At 36.5% G+C, this 26,672-nt stretch overlaps 1 protein-coding gene across 7 annotated transcripts in view; it reads right to left on the reverse strand.

Moving 5' to 3' along the window:
- Positions 1-3,554: 3,554 nt before the first annotated feature.
- LOC106075536 (FAD-dependent oxidoreductase domain-containing protein 2-like) overlaps positions 3,555-26,672 on the reverse strand; it is a 64,465-nt gene continuing 41,347 nt past the window's right edge. For 3 of the 7 annotated variants that reach the window (XM_056019892.1, XM_056019891.1, XM_056019893.1), the window contains 11 exons: positions 23,532-23,738; positions 22,293-22,495; positions 20,362-20,489; positions 16,031-16,161; positions 15,407-15,527; positions 14,482-14,700; positions 13,933-14,099; positions 11,106-11,242; positions 10,557-10,585; positions 9,298-9,536; positions 3,555-8,183 (listed from right to left, as the gene is read on the reverse strand). In XM_056019892.1, coding sequence (XP_055875867.1) covers positions 7,873-8,183; positions 9,298-9,536; positions 10,557-10,585; positions 11,106-11,242; positions 13,933-14,099; positions 14,482-14,700; positions 15,407-15,527; positions 16,031-16,161; positions 20,362-20,489; positions 22,293-22,495; positions 23,532-23,706 — 1,860 coding nt within the window. In that variant the 5' untranslated portion in view covers positions 23,707-23,738 and the 3' untranslated portion in view covers positions 3,555-7,872. The remainder of the gene's footprint in view (positions 8,184-9,297; positions 9,537-10,556; positions 10,586-11,105; positions 11,243-13,932; positions 14,100-14,481; positions 14,701-15,406; positions 15,528-16,030; positions 16,162-20,361; positions 20,490-22,292; positions 22,496-23,531; positions 23,739-26,672) is intronic. The other 4 variants (XR_008776526.1, XR_008776524.1, XR_008776525.1 and 1 more) reach the window with 4 other exon arrangements.

The following is a 26,672-nucleotide window of genomic DNA, read 5'->3' on the forward strand; positions in this document are numbered from 1 at the left end:
CCTACTGTCACCAACACTCTTCAATATCTTCCTTGAAAGGATAATGGAAGATGCTCTCGAGGGCTATGATGGTGTTAGCATTGGAGGAAGAAGAATCACTAACTTGCGCTTCGCAGATGACATTGATGGCCTAGCAGGGACAGAAGAAGAACTAGCTGATCTGGTGATGCGCATTGACAAGACTTCTGTAGCATACGGCATTAATGCCGAAAAAAAAACAAATTATGACCAATAGCCAACAGGGCTTTAAAAGAGGCATCAGTATTGGAGGTGAAAATCTGACTAGTGTTAACAGCTTCAAATACCTCGGAGCTATTGTCTCAGATGAGGGAACAAAACCCGAACTATTGGCCCGAATAGCACAGTCCACAGCAGCTCTTTCAAAACTGAAAATAATTTGGAAAGACAAGGGCCCTCGGCACCAAATTCAGACTGATGCGCTCCCTGGTCATGGCCACATTTTTAAATGCTAGCGAGTCTTGGACGCTGATTGCAGAGCTAGAGAGGGGGATCCTAGCAATGAAATTGAGATGCCACAGAAGGATCCTAGGCATCACTTTCAAAGACCGCATCACAAACCAAGAGATTAGAGACAGGGTTACTGCAGCGATCGGACCCAATGATGACCTGCTAATTATTGTAAAGAGACGCAAGCTTAAAAATATATGGCCATATTACAAGATCCACGGGGCTCGCAAAGACCTTCCTTCAGGAAACAGTACCAGGAAAAAGAAGAGGCAGACAGAGAAAGCGATGGGAGGACAACATAAAAGAATGGACGGTGGACGGGCCTACCATAGATAGAGGTTTTAAACAAGGCAAAAGACAGGGAGGAATGGAGAAAGACGTCGACAAATCTGCTTGGTGCCCCAACAGTCCAACAGACTAAGGGATAGCTGGTAGCTGGTGTGACCCAGGGAGGCCGACGAATGGTAGGTAGTGCTTCGTCTTAATCAATTTATTAATCAAATATAGACACAATGTTTAAACTTGATACGTGAAGCGCTTTTTTGTTTCCGCCTAGGAAGCTGTGAACATCATCTCACTATGTTTGAAGCAGCTGTAAACAGTATCTAACATTATTTTAAACCAGTGGCGTCACTACGGGAAAGTAGGGTGCGGGTCGCACAGAGTGACACAAGTGAGAAAAGAATGCTTTTAGAAAAAAAAAGCACACAACTTTAAAAAATATGTGACTAGTTAGATACTTGAACATGCTTATGCACATTTACTATATGGATACAGATCTCATTAGTGTATTATATTTTCTTTTTTTTTCTTTGTTTATTTTTAGAAAATTTATATCCATTCACTCTGTCTGTCTGTCTGTCAGGTAAAAGTTGAAACACGTTTTTTCTCCTACACATTCTCTGATTTAGCTGATGATGGAACATCATTCATTGTCGAAGACAGTTCATGAATGTATTAAAAAATTAACTAGTTAGTCAATTCAATACTGGTAATTAATTATTCTTTGGATACTGATAAGGAAAAATAATTCTAAATTGATCAGATATATGGCTAAATATTTGGGGGTTTGTTCCCTTTAATAATTGTATTCCTGCCACACTTATTATCCGATCAAGTTGAGACTTTTTACAATTACTATAGTACCTAACAAAGCATGAATCAATTAATAAATTAACAAATTAGTCAAGTAACTATAGGTAATTAATTATTTTTTCAATATCTTTTTACAGATTTGATACATTTTTACTATATTTTTATTATTATATATCCAGATACCCCCTAGTAGAGCTGTATAAAAGTTCTAATTATTATTATATTAAAAAAGGGAAATAACCTCTACATTACTAAGAGCTTTAGTTTTAAACCTGGATTTTTTCCGCATAGATAAGCTTTGTTTGTTTTTTTTAAAGTATTTTTATATTTTGCTTTCTTGGTAATAATGTCCATTTAGGTGCTGACAAAAAAAATTGGGGGCCGTCTTTCCTTTAAGGAAAAAAAAAAGCGGCATTACAATGTAGTTGTTCCATAGTTAATATTCAGAAAGAATGACATTATTGGCAAAGTTTAACAGATTCAATTATCAAAGGAGACCTTTGCACGTCTTCAATGTACATATGTCAATGTGATTCTAGAGTCTTTGACTATTTGACATCAGAACGGCCAAATGGTTCCCTTTATTTACCGACGTGCTGTTGACAACGTTTTATGAAACGGAACAGGCTTGTTACAAGACGTCTTACTAAACGTTTTATGAAACTGAACAGGCTTGTTACAAGACGTCTTACTTCTTTTCTCTGCTGCCTCGAAAGTCTCTTACACTTCTCTTTTGGTGCCACAACATAATTTAGTTTTGATTTGACCTGCAGTGCATCGTAGAAGCCATGAATGTGTGTTTCTGAAGCTCATGCTAGAAAACTCATGGTCCCGGACACCACTGGAAGACAGCGCACCCCAGACTCTTTTAGGAGGTTCAAAAAGCGAGACGGAAGTCACTAGTTTAATTTTGAAAAACATTGGCATAATGTAAAACCATTACCGTAAATTGTAGAAGACTTAAAGTCTAACAATTTTTCAATCGAAGCTTAATCTGTTTGATTTTCATAAACTTACATTTTAATATATCGGCCTATAATATATTTAGCTATTGATTAAGTTTCATAAACAAAGAAATTTGAAGATAGCATTAACAATTGTGTTGTAATCAATAAATGTAGGTTCAACAAAAGAACAAATTAATGGTAGTTTTATTGGGAAATGTTTGGGGTAAAATTGTTAAAGGGGGTTGACACCGACCCTAGTGACTCCACTGTTTCAAACAGCTGTAAACAGTATCTGACAATGTTTTAAGCAGGTGTGAACAGTATCTGACAATGTTTTAAGCAGGTGTAAACAGTATCTACTATCTAACAATGTTTTAAGCAGCTGTAAACAATATCTGACAATGTTTTAAACAGCTGTGAACAGTATCTGACAATGTTTTAAGCAGCTGATTACCGTTTTTTTTAGTTCAAGCCTTCAGCTTTAGCACTATTTGTCATTGTTGGCTACAGAAACCGACTATACCCCCTAAGTGAAGCGATAAAACATAATTAAAACAAACAGGAACTAATAATGAAAACATTGAAGGATGTACGTGGATACAAAACAAGAATTGTTGTAACATAAAAATGTACATGCCCGATAACATCAGGACAGCAATAATGACGTCAGAAAACATAATGACAACAATATAGTGATGTCAGAAAACATAATGACAACAATATAATGACGTCAGAAAACATAATGACAACAATATAGTGATGTCAGAAAACATAATGACAACAATATAGTGATGTCAGAAAAAGAAAACAGTAGAGGAAGACATTTACAGTGTCCAGAAAAAGTTTGGAAATTAAAATGAGAAAACATCGAAAGAAGATTTACGAAAAAAAAAAGATAAAACAAACATCAGTGACGTGTGCTAGAATGTAATGTACAGAAAACAGAACTAAATACAAAAAGTCATTTACAATTTATGTATTGAAGAGACACATTACATTACTTAGTTGTTGTTTTTTACTGACAGAATAAGAGCAACGCCAATAACAGCTGATAGTAATATTTTATTTTATTCAGTTTATTGTCATAATTGAATGAGATGAAGCGAAACTAACCTATACAAACATTTCTACATCTATTACATGACATTGACAGACGCATTTTTTATTTTATGTTTTAAACTCTCATTTATGAGATAAAGGACAATCTTCTAAAGCCAAACAGAATACACGTTAAGTATTGAGAACCCAATACTAGCACACAGAAGTTCAATGTAATGCTTAGTTCATGTGTAATTGCACACAGCCGGATACACAGACAACACAAATGTTTAGCCTAATGATAAACTAAACACATCCACAGCGACAGGTGTGATCTAGAGTTCTTTTTTAAGTCGTGACCAGTTGATAAACATCAGAGGGCTGCATCCCTAAACAATTAAACGTCTGTTGCAGAGTTAACTAGTCACTGGGTCAACGATTTATGACCTAGGTGTGAAGGTGTCAAAGCTACTAACAAGTTCCCGTTCACCGGAACTAGGTGAATGAAACAACAAGGTCGCTCAGTTGGATGGTTGTACTCTAATAGTCTTTTTCAGATAATTTGACACCTCAAGTTTGTGAGCAGACTCTTCCTATTCTGTTGAATCCCTCACTAAACTATATTTACACCATAAGACAGTATTGAAAGGCACTACCACATGGAATATGTACATAAGAACTAGATGCAACACACAGAGAGAGAGAACAAAAATAGGGCAATTGGATGTTAGCATAGTATGTGTGAGAAAGAAAACAACATTAGACAGAATCTAGAACTTTTTTTGACAGGGCCTAGAACTTTGTTTGACAGGGCCTAGAACTTTGTTAGACAGGGCCCAAAACTTTGTTTGACAGGGTCTAGAACTTTGTTTGACAGGGCCTAGAACTTTGTTTGATAGGGTCTAGAACTTTGTTTGACAGTGTCTAGAACTTTGTTAGGACCTAGAACTTTGTTTGACAGGGTCTAGAACTTTGTTTGACAGGGTCTAGAACTTTGTTTGACAGTGTCTAGAACTTTGTTAGACAGGGCCCAAAACTTTGTTTGACAGGGTCTAGAACTTTGTTTGACAGGGCCTAGAACTTTGTTTGATAGGGTCTAGAACTTTGTTAGGACCTAGAACTTTGTTTGACAGGGTCTAGAACTTTGTTTGACAGGGTCTAGAACTTTGTTTGACAGGGTCTAGAACTTTTGTTTGACAGTGTCTAGAACTTTGTTAGACAGGGCCTAGAACTTTGTTAGACAGGGTCTAGAACTTTGTTAGACAGAGTCTAGAACTTTATTAGACAGGGCCTAGAACTTTATTTGACGAGGTCTAGAATTTTCAGACACACATAATACGTAGACACCTAGAATTCTTCATTACAGACATTTCATCTGAGCTCGTGTTGTTGTATGTTCCTAAAACTATTGTAGAACAAGTTCTCAAACATTGATCTTGTTCTTTAGAGTTAGCATTGATTTCGGTTTTACTAGCAGACATATCGACAGGAGCGTTTATTGAAAACTTCAGAATCAGCTGCAAGCGGTCATGGTCGTAGCCAAGAGTTTTTTTCAGGGAGGGTTTGGGGGGGGATTCCCCCCTTTTTCTTAAGGGGGGGGGGAGACCATATATATATATATATATATATATATATATATATATATATATATATATATATATATATATATATATATATATATATATATATATATATATATATATATATATATATATATATATATATATATATATTAGTGAGTGTACATAATTAATCTTTAATCTTTATTACATTCTGACCCTTCATTCTTTCGAAAGCTTATTGTACCCTAAATAGGTTCTTCCTGGAGTTAGTAAAAAACTGTAGACACCCCGCCCTTGCCAGCAATGGGGTTAGGGGGGCGCTGTGAGCTCCCACAGTGGGGTTCGTGGCGTAGCCCCGAAGCCAGGCACTATATCCCGTATTTAAAAAAAATGCATATTCTGAGGTATTTACAGTGCATTATACAGGTATTTAAAAAAAAATTCAGTTCAAAAACCTAATCTTCTTTTCTTGCTTAGGACCTAGATGTCATCGCAACTCTTGGTGTGCGTAAACCTCATGCGACACTCTGTCACAACCTCACTAAGTGGTTGACTCCCAGTTCGGCATAGGATTTCCTTGATTGAGACCCGATCTCTATAACTGACTCTTAAAATTCGTCTTAGCCATCTTTATTGAGCCACATTTAGTATTTTTTTCAATTTCGGCAGATGACTTCTATGCTATTCATTGCACTTTATTAATGGAGCCCAGCGACTGATAGAAATGTGTAATCTCTCTTGGCTACGAACCTGACTATAGTTTGCTTTAGATTTTATATCGAAAGGGAATTTTCATAGTCAAAACCATCTGTTGGGGGATTTAAGCTAAAAAATCTCTGGATTTGTTTTTAAACAAACTCAAAACCCATTATCTACGCTCATAGAATTTGGTAACTATTGTTTACTTTAGAATAATATTGATGAGGGGTTTTTCAATCTTAAAACTATCTGTAGGGGGATTTTAACTCAAAACCATCTGGAGGGGTTTTAAGCTCAAAACAATTTGAAGGAGGGGGCTTAAACTCAAAACCCCCCCATGCCAACGCTCATAGAAATTTGAATGTGTAGTTTGCTTTTTTATATTGAAGAGGTGGTTTGTAGCTTTAAACTTTAAACCCCGCTGGAGGTTTTTTTTTAACACAAAACCACTATTGGCTACGCTCAAAGAATCTGGTGACATGTATGCGTTAGTCTTACTTTGAAGAGGAGGTTTTATCGTAAAAAAAATTTCGGAGGGGGTTTTGAACTTAAAATCTCCCTTGATATGCTCATGGAATTTGGGAATTGTCGTTTGCATTAATTTTTTTGTTTTATAGAAGAGGGGTGTTTAAACCGCAAAACCCCTGGAAGGGGATTTTAACTCAAAACCTTAGCTGCGCTGGGGCAAGTGATTATTTAATATTAAAATCTCACCAAAAATAAAAAAAAATAAAAGCAAAAATCAGTCACAAAGTTCCAACCCCTGCAGGGGGGGTTTCATTTCGGGGGGAGGGGTTTGAGCCCCAAAAGCCCTCCCCTGGCTACGCCATTGCAAGCGTTGGTCTATATTTTCTAATTACTTAAAATCTTTCTGGTTGAATGGACGTTTCTCAAGAAATAGGCATGCTTGGTTAGATGCAATTCTAGTTAATTTGGAAATTGAAAAAAAAAATAAGGACATAAAAACAGTTTAACTTTTTTTTTAAATTTGGGAATCTTAAAAAACAAATCTATGCATTTAAAATGCTTTTATTTATTTATAGTTTTTGTTTCCGCCATGTATAAAAGTCTCCTATGGAGAACTCATTACTTACTTCATAACTTACATCAATAAGACTTTTTTCAATAATTTGTAATTTTTTTTAAATTGTTGGTTTTAGTTGAGTTTTTAAACTAGAGAAAACTCTCTTCCAGGGAAACTTATTCTATACCGCAAATGCTTTTCGTCTAAATCATTACATGTATTCATGTACAAATGTGTACATCCAGCAAAGACATCTGTCCAGCAGAAAGAATTTATGAATTCCAAGATTTAGATTAGAGTCAATGACGTGATAGGAATCTCTTTGTTTAAAATCGAAATAATAATCTGCAAGTGTGAATTGAGAAAAACTGACGCATCAAATTATGTTTCATGACTATTTTTAGGATAACGTCTGAAAGATTTTTTACAAGTTAAATGGCTTTTTTTCTTCCAATTACCGTTTTGTTAGGAATAGCTGAAAATAAGTATAAGTCATAACTACTAATAGTGCATTGGGTCACTATACTTTTGTTTCAGTTAACATTTCTAGTTTTAAATATTTAGGAATATATTTCACAAATGATCCTAGTTTTTAGTTTCTATTGCTAGTCGAGGCCATCGAGTAGGACGTTATCATATTCTTGTTTGAAGTAACGTCTCTATTCTATAAGAGTGCTGGCTGTGTTTAACTATCAATAGTTCATATTTACATGCTCAATGCAATAACACAAAAAATAAATTTTATATGTGCTGCTATTCTTATACTTTCTTTTTCTTTATCTCTTTCTTTCTTTCTCTCTCTTTGTTTCCTTCTCTATATTATATATGCATACCTAAGCCTGCATACAAACGTACACAAAGAGAGAGAGAGAGAGAGAGAGAGAGAGGGGAGAGAGTGTTGTCATACAAACATTTCTATTTTCACAAGTGTTGGTTGTTGTTGTTTTTTCCAATCTTTGTAGCCATTTCTTTTTACAAATATTTATTTATGCAACTATTTGTTTTAAAAAAATCGTACTTCTGAAAGGATTGTTTTTGTTTAGATCAAAGTCATTAGTCCACGTGATATGGACGACATTACTAATTGGCTCGTTCCAAACAGCCCCGCCCCCTGTAAGTAGTTAGAGTCACAGAAATCGGGAAGACGGTCTCGAGTCATGGAGAGAAGGAAACAGGACTCTGAATAAAAAGTTCTTAAGTCCGTGTCCAGAACGTGTTCTAGAAATCTCCTGAGTGGAAGTAAGTGGCTGTGACTGCGGTCCCACTCTGTGTAGAAATCTTCAACGACGTGATGAATAAAGTCTGGGCGTGGCAGGATCTCGGCATCCGATTTAGAGTTCATCATTGACTCTGGAAAGAAGAAACAAATAGAGGTCGTGACTAAAGGCTATTGGTCTTAAGTAGGTATTAAAGAATCAAGGCAACGACTGTCAATGTTGGCCGAACACTTTTATTCATTCATCACTGGACGCCATCTGGTGCCTCGTGGATTTACATAATGTGTTACCCTATAGCTAAACAAAACATATCAAATGTATACAACTAATACAAATCATTATAAATCAATACAAAACAATAAAAATCAAAATAGTACAAAAAGGTTTATAAATCACTGAAACTAGACAACTTTCTTCTTATTTTTTTTTTAGTCTCCCCCCCCCCCACCCGGGAACTTTATTTGCAAGGGTAAAACCATTTCAATACATTATAAGACAAAAATTTTTTTAGACGCTCGATTCCCAATAAAATTTTTGGGGGAATTTAAACTCGAGCCCTCTTGTTAGCTTCTGTCATTTAGCTGCACACTTTTATACGTTTGTACTTCTAAAACAATGCCTTGGTTATGACTTGGTTATACCCAGCAAGATTATTTGTGAGTGTCTGTGTACAGGGTCTATTACCTTTTGCAGCGCGTGTGTGTGTGTGTACGGGGGGGTTATTACCTGTGGGAAAAGAGAGTGTGCGTGTGTACCGGGGGGTTAATACCTGTGGGCAGAGAGGATGTGTTTATACCTGGGGGGGGGGGGTATTACCTGTGGGCAGAGAGAGTCTGCGTGTGTTCCGGGGGGTTATTACCTGTGGGCAGAGAGGGTGTGTTTGTACCGGGTGGGTATTACCTGTGGGCAGAGAGGGTGTGTGTACGTTTTTTTTTACCTGTGGGCAGAGAGAGTGTGTGTTTGTACGGGGTGAAGGTATTACTTCTGGGCAGAGAGAGAGTGTGTGTGTACCAGGGGGGTATTACCTCTGGGCAGAGAGAGTGTGTTTGTACCAAGGGGGTTATTAACTCTTGGCAGAGAAAGTGTGTGTGTGTGTACAGGGGGTTATTACCTGTGGGCAGAGAGAGTGTGTATTTGTACATGGGGGGTATTACCTGTGGACAGACAGAGTGTGTGTGTGCAAAGGGGACGGGGTCTATTACCTGTTTGCAGAGAGTACGTGTCTACATGGAAGGGGGGTTTATTACCTGTGGGCAGCGAGCTGTAGAAATAGAACACAGGATGAAGAAAGTTTGATGTGTGGGCTTCGGACGGCTCTAAAGTTGCGCGGCTCTCCCGGAAGACATCATTGCCTGGGCCGGAGAAGTTGTGCCCATACTCCATGAGCATGACGAGATAGGCCGCGCCCTTGTGTCCAGTGTGCTCGGGCAGCTGAGGCAAGAGGCGAACGGGAAATTCTTCAATGTATTTGATGCTGTAACCATCTCTGTAACAAAGTAGAGGTTCTAAATCTAAGTAAACAAAAGTTAAGATCACCTTATTATTTTATATTTAGCTGGAATAAAAACTTGGACACGAAAACAAAAAATAATTCTTAATTATTTAGCCAATCAAAATCAGAACATGGCTTGAAAATTCCTTGCACATGGGTGCACTCAGTACGTTACATTACTGTTTCCCAAAAGGGGACTCTTATTTCTTGTCTAGATAGGTCGACACGTTTGTGGTCAATATTTTGTTTTACTCAACTCCGTCTGTCTAGTAAAAAGCTTGTACACGTTATTTCTACCACACCCAATCTCGGATCAAGCTGAAAATTTGCACTATTATTTCTTTTACCTGACAAAACAAAAATCAATAAATACAATCAACCAATTACCCTGTAGTTAAGTAACTATTGGTCATTAATTACTTTGTTTGGTATCGAACTAGGGGGAAAATGTTGACTTGACAAATGTAGTGGTTGGCTATACGTTGAATTAGTACACATTGTAAAGTGAAAAGTTTGAAACTAACAAAAAGATAATAAAACCTTCTATTTTCATAAGCACTTGCCTGGCAAAGTATTTGGTATATTGGTTGGAGGAGGCTTTAGCCCCCGAGTTCGAATTCAGCTCGTTCAACTTTTTTTTTGACAAAAATTAGCGATCACTGCAATATTCACACGTTACCCTCTTGTTTATCTCCCCCTCCCTCTTTTTCCCAACTGGTCCTGACAAGTGATAGGATCATAGCTTAGTGAGAAAGCTGAAAGCATAAATTGCGCTAAACAAAAACAAGTGGTAAAAATATTTGCAATCGCACCGATTTATTATTGTTAATCTAGATCTATTACAAATTTAATTGCATGATTGATCCAAACTAATGGATACAACTGCACTCAATATAATGGAGTTAAATCTGATCCTCGTCTTAATTGTCACTCTTTTAGTATTACAACTTACAACGTAGTGCACTCTTGAAGTAAACACACCAACAGTACGAATGTTTACCAAATGATACTTACTCCGAAAATATGATCACATCGCCAAGCATCTAATGAAGAGAGAAAATGTATTTATTGTATAGAGATAAAAATTATTATATATTTCTATTAATTAATTAATATACATTAGTAATCAATACATAACTATATGCACTTTCTTTCTAAAATCTTCACATACTGAGAAGATTATTTCAGTTTGTTTAACCCTAAACCTGATAGAAAAATGATTAGACTAATTAGAGAATACATGCTTAGCTGTAATCGTTCAGAACAAAATAATCACTCATACAACAATTCTATTTCATTTACAAGAAAACCTCCAATTCTTGAATGTAAGATAATTACTTATATAGCTAGAATTAGCTGGTCTACAAACTACACTTACATATATAATACTGCCGATCTAGAAGCTACACTTACCTATATAATATTGCTTGTCTACGGACTGCACAATAATATATTAGCTTTAACATAGTGTGTAATTGGCAATTAACATTTTTACAGTTTTTTGAAAAAAAAAATCTTTTATAACTTTTATGACGTGCTTTTAAAAATGATAAAAATACCAACCTGAAACATTTGATAAGGGCCGGCGGCTTCATTGATTCGCTTGACTAAAAGTTTCACTAGTTGTGTTAATGGAACATCTCGTGACGGCCATGGAACGCCTTCATATCTATGTTCTAGCAGTCTGTGAAGTGCTCGGACTAGGAAGATGGAGAAAAAATATACGATAGACTAAAAGATTTATTTCTATTACAAAGGAAAGTAATCCTTCAATATTTACAGATATGGCTAAATATGTAGAGTTTGTTCTCCTTACATAATTTTATACATTATTTCTCCCACACCCAGACTCGGAACAACTTAAAACTTTAAACTATTGTTCATTGTAACTAACAAAACGTGAATGAGTTAAAAAATGACCAATTATTTGAATTAATTATTGGTAATTAAATATTTTGTCTTATATCGAATAAACGAACTAACATCTACACTACTGAGAGATAGAGTTGTAAACACAGAGCTCTTCACCTTAGGTGAGCGTTGTTGTTTTTTTTAAAGTATTTCTATATATATAATTCTCTTCATGGCTCAAATGTTTGGACAAGAAGTAAAAGAAAAATCACTCTTTTATTTCTGCAAGTCGGACGGACTAGAGTTACCCTACGAAATAAAAAAGGGGGGGGGATAACAAGTAGTATTCACCCGTCACAAAATAGCAGGGCCGGACGTAACCGTTGTGACCAAGAAGTCATGGAAAGATCACTCTTTTTTATTTCTACCCCACGTAGTTTTAGCGGCGAAAAAAAGAGGTGGGGGGGGGGGAGGAAAACAAGTAATCTATTCTGTATTCACCCGTCAATAAATAGCAGGGCCGAACTCAACTGTTGTGGGGCCCTATGCGAAACGGATTTCGCGGGGCCAAGTTTGGGTAGGGATATTGATAATAAGTGAAATTTAAGAGTTTGTATTAGAAAATAAATTCGTCTTTGCATTTAATTAATTCTTTTCTACGTACAGAACTACTTTACGAGCCTTGCGTGTAGCGAAGTCATACAGTATATCATAAGAATTTTATTTACTACATAGATCACGCTCAATAGCAAGAATTACCAAATGTTTCAATCTATCTACCAGAATTGTTGATTTTAAGTAATTCTTCATTAGTTTGAATCGCGAGAAGCTTTTTTCCCCAGATTCCACATTTCATCGCGCGTAAGATTGGCGTTTTCCATTTTGAATGACACCCCAATATGACAATTTTTTTTTATATATTTCAGGAGATTTTTTTTTTTGAGTTTTCAAAAGATTTTAATAATTTATGGAGATTTCTATGACTTTTTCGTATATTTTGCAATTTCAGGAGATTTCAAGGAGCTCCTGGTAAATCAGCAGGATGCGGGAATTCTGTTATATGTTATAAATTGTTTAATTTAATAATTTACACCTAGAATTAGCGCGGGTCCTTTGAAAGTACGGGGCCCACTGCGGTCGTATAGGTTGCATTGGCCTAAGGCCGGCCCTGCATAAATAACGGCGTATTCTACACCGTGGGTCGACTAGTTTTTTTTAAATATTTTGCTTCTTAAGATTTATAACGTAAATCGCATACTCTGATCGCGCAGTTCACTAGGAGAATGTTTCAGTACTGCCTTATACTCTGAGCGCGCAGTTCACTAGGAGAATGTTTCAGTACTGCCTTATACTCTGAGCGCGCAGTTCACTAGGAGAATGTTTCAGTAAATCCTTATACTCTGAGTGTGCAGTTCACTAGGAGAATGTTTCAGTACTGCCTTATACTCTGAGCGCGCAGTTCACTAGGAGAATGTTTCAGTACTGCCTTATACTCTGAGCGCGCAGTTCACTAGGAGAATGTTTCAGTACTGCCTTATACTCTGAGCGCGCAGTTCACTAGGAGAATGTTTCAGTACTACCTTATACTCTGAGTGCGCAGTTCACTAGGAGAATGTTTCAGTACTGCCTTATACTCTGAGTGCGCAGTTCACTAGGAGAATGTTTCAGTACTGCCTTATACTCTGAGTGCGCAGTTCACTAGGAGAATGTTTCAGTACTGCCTTATACTCTGAGCGCGCAGTTCACTAGGAGAATGTTTCAGTACTGCCTTATACTCTGAGCGCGCAGTTCACTAGGAGAATGTTTCAGTACTGCCTTATACTCTGAGTGCGCAGTTCACTAGGAGAATGTTTCAGTACTGCCTTATACTCTGAGTGCGCAGTTCACTAGGAGAATGTTCAGTACTGCCTTATACTCTGAGCGCGCAGTTCACTAAGAGAATGTTTCAGTACTGCCTTATACTCTGAGCGCGCAGCTCACTAGGAGAATGTTTCAGTACTGCCTTATACTCTGAGTGCGCAGTTCACTAGGAGAATGTTTCAGTAGTGCCTTATACTCTGAGAGCGCAGTTCACTAAGAGAATGTTTCAGTACTGCCTTATACTCTGAGCGCGCAGCTCACTAGGAGAATGTTTCAGTACTGCCTTATACTCTGAGTGCGCAGTTCACTAGGAGAATGTTTCAGTAGTGCCTTATACTCTGAGAGCGCAGTTCACTAAGAGAATGTTTCAGTACTGCCTTATACTCTGAGCGCGCAGCTCACTAGGAGAATGTTTCAGTACTGCCTTATACTCTGAGTGCAAAATTCTCTAGGAGAGTGTTTCAGTACTGCCTTAAAGTGCTCAGGAAACACAACTCTGCATGAATCAATCTGAAACATATCTTACATTTAAATTAATTATCAATGTGTCATCTTTGTCTTGTGTCTCTGAGCCCCACATCCAATGGTATAACGCCATGGTATACTAAAGCTATATACAACAAGATTACAAAGAGAGTTTTCACACATGTTGAAGACTTTTGCTTATCTATGATCTCACCAGTGTATCTAAATCCATGTATAAATCCACCAGAAGATTTTTTAAAGTCCAGAGAATGGGAAGCAGTGCCGGCATAGAACAAACCTTTGAGATCCTTGGACTCGTAGTTGTTAAAGATGGCTGGGAATTTTTGTGCTCGTCCCTTGCCTCGAGTTATGGAAGTATTTCTGAGAACACAGCCAAAAAATGATTTTAGCCAATCTGACAATACATAAAGTACTCTGTTTGAAGTATCTTTATACATGCCATTTCTTTATATCTTTTATAACCAACAATTTTTCTGTGTTTGTGTCAGTTGAGGATATGTGTGATTGTCTGTGTTTGTGTCATCTGGGTGCTGTGGTTGTCTGTGTTAGCTAGATGTTGTGATTGTCTGTTTTTGACAGCTGGGTGTGTGTTTGCGTCTGTGTTAGTGTACGTTGAGGGCACGTGTCATTGTCTGTGTTTGTGTGAGTTAATGTTCAAATGTTTGGCTTTTTTCCCCCCTGAACCCAAATAGACTGGAAGCTAGAAACAAATAGGTCATGACGACACGTGTAAAGGACTCACAAAAATGGCGACGTGTCAAATTTAAAGCCGAGTGCCCGGATGACGACATCGTATCCCGCGCGCAAGTCCGAGTTGTCTTCTCTTTCGTTGGTGAAGTATGTCGTGTGCAAGTGAATCTTCTGGCCCTGTTTCGACAGTGTGATAGCTTCCAAGGGTGTCTCGAACAGGCCGTCCAATGATTTCAGCTGATAGGTGTCCAGCAAAGCATTGTTGACCGCCCTGAGCACAATATTGGAATAATTTCAAAGAAAGAATGAACTAAAGACTAAGTAGAGATAGGTTTTAGAAATAATTGAGCACATCCGTCAAGCTAGTTTGGGATAAACCTAAGCTGGGAAGTAACTACAATGACATAGGCACGGGATCTGCTCTGGAGCAGTTCAAGATGCAAGCAATGGGACACAGGAAATGGTGGATACGAACGTAAGAGAACATTCATGCTGACAATGACATATTGAGGAAGTCAATATCTTCATTTTGGGTTGTGGAAAAGACCAAAGCCAGTAAATCAGTAGATCGCCTCCTTTATCCTATAGAAACTATTAAACATGCATGGACACACAGTGAATCTAAAATGCACCAGCATATTTTGATTTCGAAACCAATTATACTACACAAAAAGAATTGATATATTCACTATCTATAAACCAAATAAAAGGGCACAGGTACAAATACATATAATTTAATTTAATTATCTAAAATGTTGTGTGATTTATCTAAAAGTATACCAGTTTCTCTATGAGTAAAATAGTTTATACCTTTTTTTTTACTTCTATTATAAAATGTAGAAGGAACAGGGTGCATGGTTTAAATGGGTCACAAAGTCAAAACTAATGCCACAAAAAACCAACTCCTTTAGAACAAAATGTTCACTTAGTTACTGCTCTTGAAAGGGGGAATAACCAAGTTTACACAATTGTCTGACCTCACATCGCCAACATAGTGGGTAGACCAAGCAAGCCGGACACGAGATCTCCCCAACATGTGTATTAAGTTGGTATGACCATAAATACTGTCCGCTATCTCAAATGCTGAGTTTCCTCGACCTTCAAAAGCAAAAGACATGTTAATTGTTATAAGTTATTTTATAACATTTGACATTTTAAGGAAATCAAAGAAAAGGAAACAGCTCAAATGCGGGAAAATGGATATATATTATATTTTTCATATTGTGCACATTTCGTTTAGCCACAAAATGTTAGAGATTTTCATAAAATGGAGGCAAATCCATTATTAGCAAGCTTCTGATACACAATACAGATTACTTTAAATATACTTTAGTACGCAAGTCCCCCATACATAAATCAACTCATAATATACTCTTCAAAATACCAATAATAATGTATAACCTGTACAATGAAAGGAATGTTCTTTCCTTTCCCTCAACTTAGTAGAAAACAAAAATGCTTACAGAAAGTTTTGGAAGTTGAAACAAATACAATCGACAACCTTACAACAGAAATACTGTAATTTTATAACACAGTTGTATACATTAAGAGTAAAGATATTGTACAAAATTTAACCCTGGAAAAACTAGTAGCCTACTAACCTAAGATAAGTACTGTCTTGCCTTCGTAGTTTTCTGGGTCTACAGACATGGACTCGTAACCTATTGTATAGTCGATACCTGATATTTGTGGAATGTTAGGAGTCGATACTCCGGTGGCCATGATAAGCGTCCTGAAAACAAAAAGTAGAGAAGAATATGTCAGAATGTCAGAGCAGTTGCCAATGTCAGAATGTCAGAGCAGTTGCCAATGTCAAAATGTCAGAGCAGTTGTCAATGTAAGAATGTCAGAGCAGTTGCCAATGTCAGAATGTCAGAGCAGTTGCCAATGTCAGAATGTCAGAGCAGTGGCCAATGTCAGAATATCAGAGCAGTTGCCAATGTCAGAATGTCAGAGCAGTTGCCAATGTCAGAATGTCAGAGCAGTTGCCAATGTCAGAATGTCAGAGCAGTTGCCAAAGACAGAATGTCAGAGCAGTTGCCAATGTCAGAATGTCAGAGCAGTTGCCAATGTCAGAATGTCAGAGCAGTTGCCAATGTCAGAATGTCAGAGCAGTTGCCAATGTCAGAATGTCAGAGCAGTAGCCAATGTCAGAATGTCAGAGCAGTTGCCAATGTCAGAATGTCAGAGCAGTTGCCAATGTCAGAATGTCAGAGCAGTTGCCAATGTCAGAATGTCAGAGCAGTTGCCAAAGACAGAATGTCAGAGCAGTTGCCACTGAGGTCTAATGCAAATCTCCAACACGCTAACCAACTTTGTTTGAGAAGCTTACTTTCTTTTCCAAGTGGTCATTGAAATGTTGTGTGTATATTTGTGATATTTAGTCGATGTGACAGTCTAGAAGATGTGACAGTCTAGAAGATGTGACAGTCTAGAAGATGTGTCAGTCTAGAAGATGTGACAGTCTAGAAGATGTGACAGTCTAGAAGATGTGACAGACTAGAAGATGTGACAGTCTCGAAGATGTGGCAGTCTAGAAGATGTGACAGTCTAGAAGATGTGACAGTCAAGAAGATGTGACAGTCTAGAAGATGTGACAGTCTAGAAGATGTGACAGTCTAGAAGATATGACAGTCTAGAAGATGTGACAGTCTAGAAGATGTGACAGTCTCAAAGATGTGACAGTCTAGAAGATGTGACAGACTAGAAGATGTGACAGTCTAGAAGATGTGACAGTCTAGAAGATGTGACAGTCTAGAAGATATGACAGTCTCGAAGATGCGACAGTCTCGAAGATGTGACAGTCTAGAAGATTTTTATATTTTATTTATTTTATATTTTTATTTTTATTGGTTTAAATTTAAATTTTATCAATAAAAAAGTAAAAGCTCTCTTACTTCAAATGTAGCTTTAAATTACTTTGACTCACTTTAGTTAGAAATTAGTTTATAAAATGGAATAGGTAAATTTGCAAAAAATGCAATATAAGTTAAGCGGGGGGGGGGGGGGGTCTACCGTAGCTCAGAAAACATGGTAAGGGGGTCTACGACACAAAAAAGTTTGGGAACCACTGGTCTAGAAGATTTGATTATTAATGTAATGAGAATGTTTAATGCGTTCGAGAACAAGCTTAAATTAACATCGGAACAATAAAGCAAGCTAAGTAGGGTTATTGAGACTGTTTAGGGACAGTTAGGGTTATGGAGGCTGTTTAGGGACAGTTAGGGTTATTGAGGCTGTTTAGGGACAGTTAGGGTTATTGAGGCTGTTTAGGGACAGTTAGGGATATTAAGAAAGGTTAGGGCAAGTTATGGTCATTGGAGATATTCATCTATGGCGGATAACTATAAATAGCTAGCTATTTTGTTGATCCTGACGTAGATAATCTATCATGCATTTAAAAAAAAGTTTTTTTTTAGCTCTGCAGAATCAAATGTTGAATTCGTAGATGGCAACAGCAGTATTTACTTTTTTTTAAAAAAGCTTTTATCAACTCACTCTGTCTAGTAAAACGTGTGTACACGTTATTTCTTCCACACCCATTCTCGTATCAAGTTGAAACTTCGCAAAAAGCAAGACATGAATCATTTTTGAAAAAGTAGCGTGTTAGTCAATTAATTATTGGTTAGCAATTATTTTATTTGTTACTGTTGAGGCAGAAGACTCTTCAAAACTAAGCACACTCAGGTGCTATTTTATAAACACTTTAATATTCTTATAAAAAATGTAATCATAATATTGGAAATTCTGTTTAATGCCCATATCTTTCGGCTTCTTAGTTTGAACTTACCATCCATTTAATAACCACATTCGCACCATTTGTCATTCACACGACCGTAACACCCTCCATGTCGGACAAATTCGATATATATCACATACCATTTTAATCTACCATGTCACATAGGACGATATCTCAAATAAATTGCATTCCCTTATAATGGACAACCAAATCAGATCCACCACTTACAAACGTATAATTTCTCAAGCATCAGTATAAAACACTTTCATTAATGTTTGTATTCTTTCATTTTCCTGCGCTATCAATAATTTTAACAATTTTTATAAGATACGCTAGTACAATTCATTACTATGAATGACATTATAAACATACAACAAAATGTTTGTTTAAAAATAGTCATAATCTCAACTGACGATTCACAATTAAAATTTATAATTGAAAAACATAAACCATGATAACTATTTAGATTTCAATCAATGATATGATGATTGTACCCCTATCCTATTTCACTTGTTCCTTTTATCCGAATTAGTACATGCACCTTCTGCATTAACCCTTAATAATAAAGCATCACTCAAACCATTGATTACTTATCTAATCCCCTATGGTTCATCTATAATAATAAAGCCTCATTTAAAACTATTGATTACGGTTAGGGCTAGGGTTTCAACAGTTTTATAATTTTATGTTCTCAATATTGTAATCCGAATGTTTCTTTCTCTATCACTTCAAATTGTATTATTTCCCTACAAACCCACTACCACACAACTTATCAATGTATTCCTTGTCTAACCACACAACTTATCAATGTATTCCTTGTCTAACCACACAACTTATCAATGTATTCCTTGTCTAACCACACAACTTATCAATGTATTCCTTGTCTAACCACACAACTTATCAATGTATTCCTTGTCTAACCACACAACTCTTTCTCTAGCGCTAACATTATTTGTACCACCTCCTTTTTCCTGTTCCCTACTTTGTACAGATCTCCCAGTTCTGCACATTATGTTGTATTGTTCTTCAGTTCCGCCTTCCTTAGTCTCTTGGTTTTCAGTTTCCATTTCTTGCAACCCCCCCCCCTCCACCACTGCCATGTAAATCATAACCTCTGATCAGCTGACGACATTGTCTACCAATATGTCCCATTCATCCCACAATTTAAAAACAAAGAATGTAAGGATTCTTAGGCCTGTGATGATCTTTACGTCGTGTTCCCCAGGTCTCAGGCGGTCACGGAGGTCAAGTCTCAGGTCGCCTTACTTCCCCTTGTCCAATGAATGTTTTTGTTCACTTTTCTTCCCTTATAGTGTCTGGTTCATTGTTCTCATGATCTCATTGTAGCAATTAAGTAATAGTACTAATACTGCGACTGTCAGTAGACAGGAGTTTAGTACTCATAAAAGGTAGATCTTGCCTTTTTCGTTGGGTGACTCTTCAAAACTAAGTAGACACTCATAGGCTCTATTTTATAAACACTTTAATATTCTTATAAAAATTGTAATCGTAATATTTGAAACTCTATGTTCATATTTTCTGGCTTCCTATTATTTAACATCCATTCCATTCAATAACCACATTCGCACCATTTGTCATTCACACCATGCTGCGCTACGACTGTAACAGAAACTAATAAGGAAAACTACTCCTGCAGTATGCGCAAATATGGCTAAATTTACCAGGTTTAGTCCACATTAAATAATTTTTAACGCTATTTCTCCCTCACGCATTCTCCGATCAAGTTGACACTTTAAACAATTGTTTATTGTACCTAGCAAAACATGAATCAATGTAAAAAAAACAAACAAAACAAACAACAACAATTAGTCAATTAATTATTGATAATTAAATATTTTGTTTGATATCGAATAAGGGAAATAACTTGTACATTATTGCTAAATATAGTTTTAAGAGCGGAGTCCTTTAGATATGCTTTTTTTAAAGGATTTAATTAATATTTTGCTTGGTTTTTAAATCTCTTCCAAGTTTCCTCTTTGATCTACTTACGTTTTCCTTGGGGCTCCCTTATACCACCACCACCCCCCACTTTCACTTTCACTATGCTCATGTATTTTATTGCTTGCCTTAAAAACTGTCAACCGGATCTCAAGATAAAGTGTTACATTCAAAACTGTGATTCCCATTTATGACGTATATAACAGATAGAATACAAGCATTTGAAGAGTCTACCTGCAAACATAGTCCTGCCCATTCTGGTCATTCATTGTAAACACGTGACCATCCGGTGCTGTGTGATTGCTAACAGAATGGATGTTCTGAATATTGGTATTGAACTGGACTTTGATGTTCAGTTTTCTCTGTTAAAGAAGAATAAAAACAACAAACTGTTTGTATGAGAGCATTGCCCTGCTATTATTATTCAACGTGGGTATGATTTCTTGCCGGGATGGCTGGAACGCAAACATCGTAAAAACATTTGGCCATTGGAAGTACAAAAAGAAAACCTAGAAACAAGAAAAAGGTTTGAAATACTTTTTACAATACCTCTATTCAAGTCAGAACTTCATGGAACCTGGAACCTGGACGCGTCGCAAATCTCAAAAAAAACGGCTCTAACGATTTTCTTAGAGATTTAACTGTTGATATCACCGAGGAAAGAATTACTAGCTCGTTGGCCACTTGGGGAAAACTGTTTTGACCATTATAATTTTTCAAAGTAAAAAATAAATAATTGAAAATTTGGCTTGAGAAATAGACTAAACTTAGAATCTTATGCACAATTTTCCTGAACATTAATTTATGAAATTCTTGAATCAATGATGTCTTACATTCGGAAATTCCCGAACGCGATAGTCCCTTCAAGAACGCGATAGGACTTAGAAAACCGATGTTAGATCTAGATCTAGACCAAGTTCTCCATCCAAAATAAAATTAATTTCTTTTTTCTTTTTATAACAGTCAAACTAGAGTTTTCCCTATGTGGACAACGAGCTAGCAATTCTTTTCTTAGCGATATACATCAACTATAAAATGTATAGGGAAATCCTTAAAGCCGTTTTTTGATATCCGTAGCCAGGTTCCTCCATAAAGCTGTGCCTTAAATAGAGGTATTGTAAAAACAATTTGATAGAGCGAAAGTTGTGACATTTGACGTCTCAAGATACAGTATTTTCCCTTTGAAGCATCTCAGGTGACTAATGAGTTAAATCCTTGACACACACGCACTTTCTTAGGTTGTGCATTTAAAAACACCACAGGCTACATTCTGCACTCTTTTGACAAAGCTTCTATCTGACTCTTGTCAGCCTGTCTGGTAAAAGTTTTGAACACCTTATTGCTCCCACACCCATTCTTGGATCAAGTTGAAACTTTGTACAATTATTTATTTGCGAAGGCAATAAACGAATCAATAAAAAATAGCATATTAGTCAATTAATTACTGGTAAATAATTATTTTTCATACCAAAAAAGGAAAATTAATCCTTCAGTATGGGTAAAGGGAAATACATTCTACATCATTGAAAGATATAATTGTAATTTTTTTTTTCAAACAAAAAAGCCTTTTTAGATTTTGCTTGTCTTCTGGTGTGTGCCCCATCTTCGATCCTTTATGGTTGCCTTACATGCTGCAAGTGTACCTATCGAGTGTTGTTTTTTTCTGTTACACTTACCTACACCAGCATATCTTATTAAACGGAGAATCTACCGCTTCCTTTTCTTACAGAGGAGAGTCTTACGTTTAATCGGGCTTCATTTGCAACAGAAGACCTGCGACTGTCTCCAGTGACACAGGTAAGTACAGTGAGTCCCGCTGTGTCATATGTTAGTATTGGTTTTATAAGTTGCCGAAGTTTCTTCTTTAAAAAAAAAGAGATTATTAAGTCATCCTAAATCAAACCAACTGCAGAATGACTGGAGATTGAAGCGGTCATGTTTGAACTTGAGAACATTGTGACGCCCAGGCGGTCGGAAAGAACAGTAGGAAAATACTAATACATTCTTAGAGTACAATTAAATTACTGAACATAACGGAATGTCTAAAAGTTCTGAAAAAAAAATTGTCAGAAGAGTATTGAAAAAAATAATATGATGCTATTTTTAACAGATTATTTAATTCTATGTTTGATGCAATCTGAAAAAAATCCCAATCAGTAGCTCACCTGATAATCATTCATATATTGAAGCAGTAGGTCTGCGTGTGGGAAAATTTCTCTGGAATATTTGGTAAACAACAGGTCGTCATCGTCTGACAGAAGAGAGTTCCAGTCGTGACGGAGAGAAAATTCTTTGTTGACTTTCCCGGTGTTGCGTTTGTTCAAACTAATTAATTTCCGGTGTCGTGGATAGAGCTCGAAAAAGCTGCCTTAAAAACAGTAAATACGTAAGAGTTAATTTTATTGAGTACTAAATTATTGTTTAGTCATAGTCACAGACCTAATTTATTGAGTGGTCAAACTCATACCAAGTTAGCTAGCACAGGTAATGAGTTAACGGTATAGGGAAGAAGTTATCCGACATCTTTAGCTTGGACTAGCCTTCCTAAAAGATCTCTGGATCTAGATCTCTGATTCTAAGAAGTTAGACTTTTTGAATTCAATCATTCGACATGTATTTACATCATCATCTCATCATCATCTGTCCATTGACGTACGTCGTAGGGGTTTCTGTGACAGCGTAACCAAATCTCTCTACTTTTCCCGGTCAGCAGTTGTTCTTAGCAGGATGTCACGGGCGAGGCCGGTCCATTCTTTTACGTTGTTCAGCTTTTCTTTGGAGGACTCTTTCTTTCTTTGGAGGACTCTTTCTTTGGAGGACTCTTTGTTTGGAGGACTCTTTCTTTGTGCTTCCCCCAGTCTACCTTTGGACGGGGATTCATGTCTTAGAATATAAACACAATAATCTCATCTTTGTCTCTTTACCGAATTGAGGAGTTTCTTCTTTTTGCCAACCAGAGTGTTGATTTGTAAAAGTACAAACTCATTTATTTTATTTTCCTGGTATCTGATACCCGTATCTTCACCATGGTGGACATAACATCCACTTCTGAAGCTCATAGATATCTAAGAATGGAATTCAAAACTTTTGGTTTACTAGTCCAGCGCTATCTATTATCAAGCAGTGATACGTTGTTAAAATAACTGAACTAAGCATATTTTTATGTTAGTTTAACATTTCTGATTAGCTCTCTGTAGTCAAGCTGATTGGTGTTTTTGGTGGTAAGTGATAAAACATTTGTACAATAATTTTTATTTGTCTCAATATATTTTTACAGTGATATGACAAGCGACACTGGTGTCGATGATTAAAATGGGTCGCAAGTCAAATTAAATTGGGCATCACTGAACTATGTAATTAGCAATGTTCGACAAAGGGCTTACTTACATATTCATACTACGTACCAGATATGTTACTTCTTTCAAAGACAATGTAATCTCTTGAAGTTGTCTTCAGAAAGTATCCCAGCTGAAGTCCACTAGGTCCACCTCCTACAATACAGTAGTCATGGTAAACACTGGCTAACGTCAGACTCCACACCAGGAGACATGATAAGAAAGTCAGGTAACAGGTGGTCATCTTGTCATAACATCTAAGACGTGGGTTCGAATCTGGTTTGGTACAATAGAAAATATGTTCTTAAAATTAGTATACAGGTTTAAATAAAAAATATTGTGTTGTCTATGTGCTATATACCAAGGAGCGTACTCAAATGCTGTTTAATCAGGTAGCGAGGTGCTAGATAAATGAATATTCACCTTAACATTATCATAATAAAGAAACGGTTTCTGAGTTGCCATTTAGTGATCTGTGGTAATAACTGTTTCGAGAAAAGGTATTGACCTGGTCTGTTATCCTGTTCTAGTCCGTACGTCTGATAGTGTAGCAAGTGTCAACAGGTAGTGTAGCAAGTGTCAACAGGTAGTGTAGCAAGTGTCAACAGGTAGTGTAGCAAGTGTCAACAGGTAGTGTAGCATGTGTCAACAGGTAGTGTAGCAAGTGTCAACAGGTAGTGTAGCAAGTGTCAACAGGTAGTGTAGCAAGTGTCAACAGGTAGTGTAGCAAGTGTCAACAGGTAGTGTAGCAAGTGTCAACAGGTAGTGTAGCATGTGTCAACAGGTAGTGTAGCATGTGTCAACAGGTAGTGTAGCAAGTGTCAACAGGTAGTGTAGCAAGTGTCAACAGGTAGTGTAGCAAGTGTCAACAGGTAGTGTAGCAAGTGTCAACAGGTAGTGTAGCAAGTGTCAACAGGTAGTGTAGCAAGTGTCAACAGGTAGTGTAGCAAGTGTCAACAGGTAGTGTAGCAAGTGTCAACAGGTAGTGTAGCAAGTGTCAACAGGTAGTGTAGCAAGTGTCAACAGGTAGTGTAGCAAGTGTCAACAGGTAGTGTAGCAAGTGTCAACAGGTAGTGTAGCAAGTGTCAACAGGTAGTGTAGCAAGTGTCAACAGGTAGTGTAGCATGTGTCAACAGGTAGTGTAGCATGTGTCAACAGGTAGTGTAGCAAGTGTCAACAGGTAGTGTAGAAGACAAAGAGACATTTTAGACTAGAACGGACATTACCTCCAGGTCAGGTATTAGGAGGTCAGGTATTAGGAGCTCAGGTATTAGGAGGTCAGGTATTAGGATACTAAAGAGGGGATAATCAATAGCAATGGCTTGCTGTGGCTCAATTGAATAGGAATTTAATCTGCAAAGAAATCTGGCAAATTTTCATCAACTAATTTCTTTGCAAAATGAAAAGTTGACTGATTTCTTTGCAAACTGAAAATTGTTCTTATAAACTAAAAAGATGATTATGTTTTTACAAAGTTTATATCAATTCACCCTGCCTGTCTGGTAGAAAGTTTGTAGGCCTATATTTTATTTATCAAATATATACAATCTGCACAATTATTTCTTTATCTGACAAACAAGAATCAATACAAAAAAATTAACCATTTAGTTTAACTTGGCTTGACTACCTATGAAGGGGGCTCGAGGCTCGACACCCGACTCGAGTTGAGCTGTGTTTACTGAGCACCTAAAGGCAGCACGGAAACAAACGTGAATGGGCCATAGCGCTCTGAGAATTCTATACGCATGAAAGTATTGCTATATAAAAGCTATAATAATAATTACAAACAATTAAACAAAATAATAATGTTATAAGTAAAGCGAATAAAATAGCTAAACGACCTAAATCCATGTTTGTTACAAAAAGATTTGTTTGCATATATATTGAGATCTAGATCTAGAGTCTAGTATAGTTTTTGACCTATATTAAACTTAGATTCATTTGTTTAAATTAAGTAAAATACATCTACTTTCACTAAACAGTCTTAATCTATCAGTTTAAAGTTGAATTTAAGGTTCAATAAGCTTGTTATTTTATGTTAGTATATTTAATATCACCCATATAGAGCCTCATTTGCCTATCCAATCACAGTGTGTTTTCACTGCGCATGTAAGGTTTGCGCGACACATGAATGGAAATATTACATGGAAATGCAGCTATAGCAAACGAATGTATGAAAAATGCTTTAGAAAAACAAATTAGAATGTTAATTTGATTAAAATATGAAATGAATGAACTATAATTAGTATGTTTATGTGTTAAAGTATAAAACTATCTTTGCGAAGAGAAGTTCTATCATCTTAGCGTTGAATTAGAGTTTTAGACCTAGGAATAGAGAGATGTGTAATAGTTCGGTCTTGTCTAATGAAAGAATTTACATCGGGTATAATTTTTGTAAAAATGTTTTTGAAAGACAAATTTGAAACTTAATTTTTATTATATAATGAAATCAATAGACTATATTTTGTAATTTTCATGTGTCATGCGCAAAAGTGTAGTTCTTAAAATTAGATCTAGATCCTTTCGATCTTTTCTCATGTAAACATGGCCTAGATCGATGAAGTCATAATGCTTTCATAGAGTTGGTCAACTTTTATTTTGAGGGTCTTAACTAAGTTTGTTTTAGGGCTACAATACATACACTACGGTTTAAGTTAGTACCCAAGGAACATTTCTGCCAAGTTGAATCAAGATCGGTGAAACGGTTTTGATTTCTTTTCGGCACATACATACGCCTTACTTTCTACTTTATAATATAGTTTGGTACTTAATTATTTTGTTTGGCAAACTTGTCTGAGGTGGTGGTATAAGCTGAATTAGTCCCATTAATATATCGTCTATTTAAAGTAAGTTTGAAACAAACAATAGATAACTATACAATTTTCTGTTTTCATACACACCTTACTAGCAGAGTGGTTAGAATATCGGCTTCATGAGGCTTGATTTCGAATTCAGGTCGTTCCCCCCTTTTTATTTATAAATGCTTTTAGAAAACGATTGCGGTAACATTCACCCAGATCTCCCTTTCTTTCTCTACCACGCCATTTTCCCAACTGGTCCAAACAAGTGATAGGATCATAGCGTAGTGAGAAAGCTAACAGAACGAAATTAGTCTAAACAAAACAAAAATGGTACAAATAATTCTAATCGCACGGATTTATTAATGTTGATCTAGATTTATTGCACACTTAATTACATGACTGATTCAAA

This window comes from Biomphalaria glabrata, chromosome 2 (assembly GCF_947242115.1).
Source record: "Biomphalaria glabrata chromosome 2, xgBioGlab47.1, whole genome shotgun sequence".
Taxonomy (NCBI): domain Eukaryota; kingdom Metazoa; phylum Mollusca; class Gastropoda; family Planorbidae; genus Biomphalaria; species Biomphalaria glabrata.